We start from the raw sequence: 9625 nt of genomic DNA on the forward strand, positions 1-9625 counted from the left end.
CTGATACTTTGCAAACGAGCTGAGGGGAAATGGAAAATTTGGAATAGCCACAAAAGTAATGACAGGGGCTAGAGAGATGACATGGGGGTTAAGAGCACGCACTGTTCTTGCAGGGGACCCAAGTTCTGTTCCCGGCACCATGTTAGGCAGCTCACAGCCACCTGGAACTCAAGCTCTCAGAGATCAGACGCCCTCCTCTCCTCCCAGCTCCAACGGCACCAGCATCGACTGCACAGACCCCAACACAGACTCACATGCATATACATAATTCAAATAAAATAAATCTTAAAAGAAAAAGGACAGCAGAAACAACCCCTTAAGTTTCAGCAGCCATGAGTATTTATTATTTTGAGTGAAATACACATGAAACTTTTGTATAAAAACCATCAAAGGTGCTATATTGGATTATTTCAGTATTAATTTACCCCCCATGCCATTTGTGTTGTCTCCTACTTTTCTGTTTTCTTCTGATATATCATTACAATCATCTAAAATTGTCCATTGTTAAAATACATATAAAAAAATTAGTCTACTCTTCAAGATAAAGTACCACTAGTGATGAGTTACTCAAAGTGAAAACCTTTTTAAAAGGGAGGCGAGAGAATCAACTTAGTGGGAAAAATATGTAACAGAACCTTTTAGGTACATAGGAATGCCAAGTCAGTGCAGGCCTTTGGCGGAACATCCTTATAACACCACTTTGCCGAGCGTGGGCTATTTCTTTTACGGACCTGGTACACCTGGATTCTTGTTATTTGCCTATCATCCCCTGGGTACTCTCGAAGGTGAACCAAATGCTATTTAGTGTTGTGCATATCCCATGTTCCCCAAATGCATAAGGTAAAAAGAAAGCTGATTCTTTTGTCTTAGAAATAGCCCTTAGGATTAAGTTTGTCGTTAAAGATGTTATTCCCTACGAAGGGGAACTGTCTTGACCGCTCATTTTCAGTCTTCTCTATGCCCCAGTTCCATTTTGGTAGTCCATTTCAAAGCTGAGCCCATTCCCTCCTGGGCTGGTTCCCTATGAACGAACTCAGCAAGTGGGAGCCGAGTGTTAGGGGGAAATTTCCCATTTGGTCTCACTCCATCTTAAGCAAACAAGCTTCTCTGATTTACCACAAGAGCGGTCTGACTCTCCCGTCTCTTGACTTTCTTATTTTTTTGTCTCACCTTCCAGCACAAGGCGCTGAGGGCTAATAAAAGAAGCCCGGAGGACAGAAGGACCAGGCCGAAGATGGAGATGATGGAACCATGAGAATTGAAGCTGTAAGCCACAGCGGTGACTACGATCCCGGTGATGAAGACCACCACAGCAAAGGGGATGATGCAGCGGTAGCAGGAGAGTTCAGCACCCCCTGTGGCGGCCGTCAGCTGCACCTCACTGACCAAGGGGATTGTGGTGACCACAACTTCACTCTTAGGGCTTTTCTCCATTATCACTGGCGTGGGAGACTTTGGGGATCCCAGGTTCTCTTTTATGGGTTCTTCCGTCATTTTTCTGGGGATGTTTCCTACCTGGCTTCACAGGCTAGATTTGGAAAACGTGGCCAGGGTGGAAGCTGTGAAGAAGAAGGCAGGGGACATCAGCTAAGTCACCAGCACGGGACACAAATGAACGCAGGGAGGTGCAGAGGCACCTCCTGTCCCAGGACACACAGGAGCACTTTGCATTCTCCACTTACTGCATTCTTTTACATTGGGCAAAAGGGAAGCAGCTATGCACACAAAAAAGGAGAGAGATATAAAGCAGGAAGCACTTTGCAGCATTTCATATCCCTTGGTGGTCTACAAATAGCCTTTCTAAGCGTTCTTCCCTTGCCTATTGCCTTTATTTGCTCTAAGCTCAGAAAAGCCTGATTCTTAATCCAAAGAGGGCTCATTCAAGAGGAGAATATGCTACAAACAGTTCCACAACTCACAGCAGTGTGAACTCTGCCAATTTTGCCAGGCATGACACGCATTCTTTCCAAGCTATCACCCATTCACTGCCCATGAAATCAACGTCATGATCAACAGCAAGCGCACAAATGGCATGCTTCTCTATCAACTGATAGCTCCTTAATCAAGGCGCACAGTGAAGTGTGTGCTCCGGACCTTTCCAACCCCACCCCTACCCCAATCTCACCCATACCGCCACCACTCCCACTCAGCTCCAGGACAGATGTTCAGTTTAGAAAATACAAGGAAGTCCCAACCACTTCAGGACTTATGATTAGAATCTGACACCATCTCCCTACCCATCTAAGTAGGGAAAAGTAAGAAAAAGAAAATTTGAACACTTTATGGGATATAACTTTTTTCCTGTTTTCCCAATGCTTAAGACAAGATTAACTGTTAATCAACTATTAGAATAACAAGCTGTCATGTACAAATTTTCTATTAAAAGCAACAAGGAATTTTGACATTCTGTATTTTATAAGATGCTTACACAAATACGCATAAATAGTCACAAAAAATTGACAGATTCATTTTTTTTTCTTCAACGTCCTTCTGTATAAAACTTGCCCCTCCATAGGTGTTTTGGACTTGAAGATTTTAATACAAGACTTGAGATCAAAAAGCATCTGGCTGAAAGCCTGGTCTGAGGAATCAGGAAGAAGGTCTTGTTGAAGCTCAGACATACCAGAGTCACTGACTTGGACCCTGGAGAGGCAGTTGCAATGACTGAAGATTTGCGGGACACTTGACACCCTTTTGATGACATTAATCCTTTGAATGTATTGAGCATTGATCGAAAGTGAGCACAACACTGAATCAGACCTTCTTCATTCTTCCTACTCCTGAGAGGTCAAAATATCACTCACCACAGAGTGAAAGTCAGAGAACTGCACCTGATGTAACTTGTATATAATTTAATCATCAACAAATTAACTACTGTTTTCCAGTGATACCCTAACATTATACTGGCTAGGTCAGTTAAAGGATATCTAACCTTTTATCTGAAAAAAAATTAAAATCTCCCTCTCCACAAAGCTGAGATTATCATAATTTAAAAACCAAGATACGTCCCCAGATTAGCAACACATACCTCACGGAAAGGCAGTCCATTACCAGGGAAAGGCACTTGACTTGGGAGAGAAGGACCAGCCAGAGTATCTTCCTTCAGCTTCTGGGAAGGAGCCTGTCACTCACTGGGCCTTGGTAAAATGACAGGTCAGGTCAGGGATTGACTCTGGGGGACAGAAAAGTCATAAAAATACTTAACTGTAGATTACGTTTTTTGAATGCTGGAGCTCTTCTCTCATGCCACCCCCGCTCTTAAGTGACGCGTGTTTTTCCCTCCCCCTCTCATTTTACTCCCTCCTCCTCTGGTCCGCCCCTCCCTGTCATTTTTTTTTTCTTCCTTCTTTTCCTTGCCAGCAGATTCTGAGTTTTGGCTTGCCCCAACACTGCCCAGTGACACGGTAATTCAGGCTCATCACTTCAGAGTCCCCAGAGACAGGAGCCAGCGTCGACTTTGATTTCTCTCACAGCGTTTACTAAGCAGGCTGCTTTGAATTACTCATTTTTTCCCCAGCCAAACTCCAGATCTTCCTCTGCCTGCCCATCAGGCCTTTTCATAAGAGAGTCCAAGAGAATCCCAGAGTCAGCATTGCAGACCTAGCTGAGGGACAGAACCGGGGGACAGACATTCCCCGGAGGCAGGAATAGCTGTGGAGTTTTCAAGCAACTAAACCCAGCTTCAAGACCAGCAGAAATCCAAGCTCCCAGCTCTCTCAGTGTTTTTACTTATATATGTGTGAGATGGCCAACAGAAACTTAAACACCCTCCCCTTGTTTGATGTTCCCACATTTACATACTATGTTTCTGCTTAAACTGGGAAACCCTGGCTATCCTGATTGAAGCAGGATGGCTTATTACTTGCGCTAGGAGCTGAGGCACTTTGGCCAACCTGAAACCACACTATTGTCATCATCAGCATTGCTGACATCGACAGAGTGCCTACTATGGGTGTGGCATAACATTAAGGACTGTCACACATTAGCTGATTCTTACTCACTTGTAAATGAAGCTATGGTGGCTCAAAGAAGTAAAGAAATATGACAAAGGTCACAAAGAAAGAAACACTTGATTTGGACCCCAGTCACATTTTATTTCCTATACAGGGGATTGAGCCCGGGGCCTCACATATACTAGGCAAGTATTCTCTCTTCGAGCTATATTCCCAGTCCACTCTCTGCCTTGAACTCTAAATCCCTCTGTCGCACGTCAGTAGCTAGAGTCACAGATCTTCACCACCTGGCCCACTGGACCTCAGTTATGAATGGGTACAAGCTCACCAACGGAGCTTGTGAAATGTAGACTCCGAATACGTAGGTCCATAGCTATCTTCCTGCCTATGTCAAGCCTGCTGTTCCTTGGCCATTTTAATCAGCAATATTCAAACACATGCACTTGGCACACCATTCTCTCAAATAAATAAGCTCAAGGCTATGTCCCACCATGTCAATGGCCTGATATGCGTATGCTTCTTACAGAAGGCTACTTGATGTTGTAAAGTATTTGAAAAGCAGAAAGTCCGAGGTGAAAAAGATTGGTGGCAATTCTAGAGAACGATGATAAGCCTGTTCCTGTATTTCTCAATGATATCCACTCTCTGTTTCATCTGTGTAAGTCTTACTAAATCCTGGTACAGTTCACACATTCACGTTAATACTGGAATCGTTTTGTTTCCCCAATCTGTGGGATGCTCAGCTTTCTTTAACCACTGACCTGGATCCTCTTAAACACCCTACCTCCTCTACCTCTCAGCTTTCCAGCCCAGTCTTCAAACAATGACACAGAGATCAGAAGTCCTTTCTTCTCAGAAGGAAGCCAGAGCAAGGGCTTCTTCCTTCCAAGAGATCATACCAAGAAATCCCTGAGACCTGGCTGAGGCTGGGGGCTCCAGTCTGCTGGGTATAGCAGGTACCTGCGGGCCTCTTGAAGGCCTAGACTGCTACCATCCTCGCAGCTTTCAACGTGAGCCTTAGAGAATTGGAGTCCCATGTATAACTAGTGGCATCACTGGGTGTTGAGATTGGGCATGTCTGCAACCTAGGACCTGGGCTTATGTCACGTGGAAGCTCTCAAAGAGAATGTCCTTCCCCCTGAGAACTCCCATCTTTTGGGGGCAAGTCCTCTCTAATTTCTAGCACAGGACATTTTCTGTAAATCGAACAAATCCCCAGTAATCCCAAGGAAGCTCTAAACACCATCCTATCCTATGACAGACTTCCTTGCTTCCTAAGCCAAAGGTAAAGAAATGAACCTATGGAGAGGAGAGAGGCATCCTTTCCCATGGTGAGCCCTGGGCTGAATCAGCAAGGAGAGACAGGGAACAGAGGTGGCCCCCAGAGTCGAAGACCCCAGGTTTGTTGCTACTTCTAATACTGAAGTTTTCAGCCTTCTGGCTTCAGGTGTGGGGTTCATGCCACTCTCCCAGCACGGTGTGCAGGCATCTGTCTAGGTGTGAAGACACCAGTCTCCACACTCAGAGGACTTCTGATTTGCACTGGTAAACTCAAAGAAATAGAAAGGTTAGGAATGAACCAGAAATTGTGCCAGAAAAGATAGCCACCAAGGCAACCAAGGACACAGGCAGCTTTAATCAACGTTACCTCTCAACTAGCAATTCAAAAAGAATGCGCTGTGATGTGTGCAAAATGGTTTTGGTATTAAACACCCTGGGGAATCGCTTGAGGAACACCTGGCCCCGCGTGCAAAATTTCTCCACAATGCATCCAGCCTTTTTTTTTTCTGCAAACCCTCTACGTGCAGAAAGGGGAGGAAATCTCTCTGGTTCTTTTTAGAGCACAGGGCTTGGGAAGGCAGGCTCTTTAAGTTTGGAAAACTTTTCTGAAAGGCTTCCCAATGCGCGAATGATATCAGTCCTCCCACGGCGAACCCCGGCAGGCATTCTACAGTTCTCTCCTAGATCTTTCAAAGAGCAAGGAAACACAGACTTACCTTTCTCAGCCAGAATCCGACTGAGACAGCTGCTAGAGGCAACCAACAGGCAAGGCCGACAGCGGGATGCAAATCACCACGCTAGGGACCGTGCGCAAAGTACTCAGCGAGGCTTACAGACCATTAAGGGACCGGAGACAATTTGGTGAGAGAAAATTCCTTACGTGCTGTTGAATTTCACTCTATGTTTTCCTCCGTGCCAACATCATCCATTGTCATTGTAGGCACACTATCCACACTATCCCAATGATTTTAAAAAGGTCACTAAGAACCTCTTCTGCTTTGTTTTTTGTTTTTTTTTCTCGTTTTAAGACCTTACGCAAACATTCATTTGCAAGGGTTTCTCTAACCAAGATTCTCTTTTTGATATCACTCCTTTGTAAAGTCATGGAGCTGCAGGAAGGAACTCCTCTGTGGTCTCCTATATTTCAGCGGTGGAGGGGGTAGAGGTGGGTGAAGGGGGTGGGTGTGAGTGGAGGGGTGGGGTGAGTGGAGGGGTTGGGGGTGGGTGAAGGCAGGCCTTTGGAGAGGTTTGGGAATGTAGAGTTGGGGAATCCTCTGCAGATCACTGTCACCAGCCTATTCAAGTGATAAGAGTGGGGAAGAGATAAAGGCTGTGGTGCCTGGGTGGCCTGTCCCCCTAAAGCCAGGTAAGCTAGTTCACCAATGCTTCTCATCTAAGGATGCCCGAATGGCATGGAATTGATAACACACTGGATTTTCACATCTCAAAAGAACTGAGGCCACCAAAAGCATCACTTGCAAGAGTGTGAGGGATTTAACATGTCAGAGAGAATTGTCCCTAACTTAAAAACAACCCATCTTCACTAGCAAGATGGCAGAGCTGCTTATGGGGAGGGACCAATAGCAGCAGGGTAAAGCAAGAAGGATGGTAAATATTAAGGACAAAGAGCTCACTGGCGCATTTCCCATCAGTAGAAACCAGGCTGGGACATTTTCACTTTGCCGTTGAAGCTCTGGCAGCTTCTCCTCTGGGAGCACACACGCTTTGCATTTGGAGAAGAGCGGTCCTCACGTGCATTTGATTACTTTCCCACTTTCATTTTGCTTTTGCTTGGTGTGGTTGAGCTGGCTGACTTCCAGCATCCCGGAAGATGCCAGTTCCTCCGGCTCCTCTCTGTCCAATCACCACGTGAAGATCTCCGTCATCACCCAGCCCAGTTGAATTCAGTGGGATTTGGGAAGCTGGCCAGCTTTTCTCCTAGCTAATTCTTTGTCTTTTCTTTTTTAATAAGGGTGTGTCTGCAGTTTTACTCTGAAACCAGGGACATTTGGGAAAGTGATCTGTGCTTTTGTGTTCCTTTTGGATAGTGTGTCATGTGATGACTCCTCCCAAAGACACTCCAGGCAGTTTTCCTTTAAGTGGAAAGATCTAATAGGAATGAGGAGCAAGGAGTTTGCTTTAGATGCAAACATATTTTACTATTTATCCGTCAGTTTCCAGGCACTGAAATCCCCTCAGATCCACACGTGGAGAGAAGGGATAGCATGGACTTTTTAGGGCAGTGATTCTCAACCTTCCTAATGCTGCCGCCCTTTACCACAGTTCCTCATCTTGTGGCAACCCCCAACCGTAAAACTATTTTTGTTGCCACTTCATAACTGTAATTTTGCTGCTTTTGTGAATCATAATGTGACGATCTGTGTATTCAGGTGGTCTTTCGGGGTTTGCAACCCACAGGATGGGAACTGCTGTCTTAAGTGCGTGTCTTGCATAAACATATATCTTGTGCCACACAGACCACAGCCCAGAGACTGGTGTCTGTGTTTTATTGTGGAAGATTCTGAGACTCCGCAGTGTGTGATGCTTTTGTGAATCTACACTCCTAGGGAAAGTGGCAGAACCAAGGTGTAACTCTAGGTGCTTCTTCTACCATGTGCCACAAAGAATCTATTGCCCATTTTTCATACTGGTTTAAGATTATATGAATAGTTTTCATTGGGGTTCAGACTCACATTAGGGGGATTGCAGGGTGACATACTGTCATTGGGTTTACTTTTAGGAAAGTACCCTAAAAATGGATATCTACCATACCAGGTTACCCTTAGTTCTCTGAAAAGAAATTTAATGGTTGAACTATGTATCTTATCCTCTGTGAGTCTGAGCACTGAGGCAGGTTTGGGTGTGTATGAAGCCAAGACTGACATGGGTTGGTACCCAGAAAGTCTAGGGAAGGTGTTACAACAAAAGGGACATTTCAGGGGTTTCTCGGACATTTCCTCTCTCTTCAAAGGCTTGTCAGTTCCTCAATATTTCCTGGACTCCTTGTGGAGGCCAGGAACTTAGTAATCACTGTGGCTGAGGAGATGCAGAAGCAATGGTAAAAATGAGGTCTCATCTCAGAGCTAAGTCCTCGGCAGGAAAGGCACATGAGAAGCAGGGCAGACACTCTGCACTAGAGCGCAGAGGGCCGCTGCACATACCCCAGAGAGAATGATCGATTCTGGACTAGGTGTGTAAGCTGGGGAGATGAGTGGGGGACTGGAAGCTTCATGCCAGACAAGCATGAGACACTATAAAGAATGAGGGAAAAAAATGTAATTCTGGGTAGAGAGAGTAATCTGTATTGCATAAACACCAATTTGACAAGTCTGAATCTCCTGCAGAGAATGGTAAATAGCTTGTATGGGTCAGGTGGAAAACGGCCAAAAGAAGACTGGAAGTGATTCATGGTCATATTAGTGACCAAATGATGCATTTGGCATTTGAGAACAGAGTGGTTTTAAATGGGACATCACAATCAGTTCTGCATTATAAACAGTGCTGGAATCTTCTGAGGAAAGTCACACAGGGAAGGGGAGAACAGGCTGGGACAGCAGGCAAGAATTTGTGACAGTGGGGCCCTGATACTAGGAAGTGTGGACAAGCAGGACTTAGGAAGACGGCTAAGATCAGCACAGCTTGGCAGTGGATCTTACGTGGGACTGGCTGTCAGGAGAGATGTTTATAAGACTTTAAACCCCAGATGATTAGGAGTTCAGTGGGACTGTCAGCAGAAATGGATTGGGACAATGCACAGGAAGGAGAACTGCATTTGGTTTCATTACCCATATTGTCCTCATAGATTGATCATTTCATTTAATACAAATGATCCAAGGGGGTGGGTGGGTGGGTGTAAAAAAAATACTCTGTTATACAAATGAAGATGTTTAGGGCCTTGTGAGACATCTGCTGGACAACGGGGGCATGTCTGACTAAAACCACCACTCGATTGTCCCGAGCTTGTCTTCCCCACACTTTGGAATAGTGTTCCCTTGTTCAGATGACAAACATGCTTTCTGTGGCCCCTGAAGTGTGTTTGCTCCCTAAGAATAAATGATTGGGCTTTGCAATGATCATTTTGCCAGTAAAAACATGCCATCACCTTCCCACAGGGCCTCTGCAGGAGTGCATTGACAACCACATGCAGAACCGGTTCACAAAACCTCCTGCACGCATTTTAATCCACTTGAGAAGTCTTTGATGTCCATGATGTGGGTGGGCAGCAGGAAACAGAACAGTTGGCCCGGCTGAACAGAGTTCAAAATAAAACTGTTTATGAACTTAACTTATGGAGCGAAGCAGGGGACAGTGATCATCGCCTTCTTTCTTTAGATAAAAAAATTAAATTAAATTAAAGTCTTGTTTCATGAAGACAGTCATCTGTTGTTTCT

At 45.1% G+C, this 9625-nt stretch overlaps 1 protein-coding gene across 2 annotated transcripts; it reads right to left on the reverse strand.

Moving 5' to 3' along the window:
- Positions 1-316: 316 nt before the first annotated feature.
- On the reverse strand, positions 317-6082 carry Tmem100 (transmembrane protein 100). Of its 2 annotated transcripts, none has more exons than XM_052758513.1 (3): positions 5951-6082; positions 3029-3172; positions 317-1559 (listed from the first exon to the last, which is right to left on the reverse strand). In XM_052758513.1, the coding sequence occupies exon 3, from the start codon at positions 1492-1494 to the stop codon at positions 1090-1092; it is 405 nt and encodes a 134-aa protein (XP_052614473.1). In that variant the 5' UTR covers positions 1495-1559; positions 3029-3172; positions 5951-6082; the 3' UTR covers positions 317-1089. The 2 variants fall into 2 exon arrangements, with proteins under 2 accessions (XP_052614473.1, XP_052614474.1); XM_052758514.1 differs by lacking the exon at positions 5951-6082 and adding an exon at positions 5253-5276.
- Positions 6083-9625: the final 3543 nt, after the last annotated feature.

The sequence above is a fragment of the Peromyscus californicus genome, unplaced genomic scaffold, assembly GCF_007827085.1.
Source record: "Peromyscus californicus insignis strain IS unplaced genomic scaffold, ASM782708v3 Scaffold_3__1_contigs__length_106647218, whole genome shotgun sequence".
In the NCBI taxonomy this organism is placed as follows: domain Eukaryota; kingdom Metazoa; phylum Chordata; class Mammalia; order Rodentia; family Cricetidae; genus Peromyscus; species Peromyscus californicus.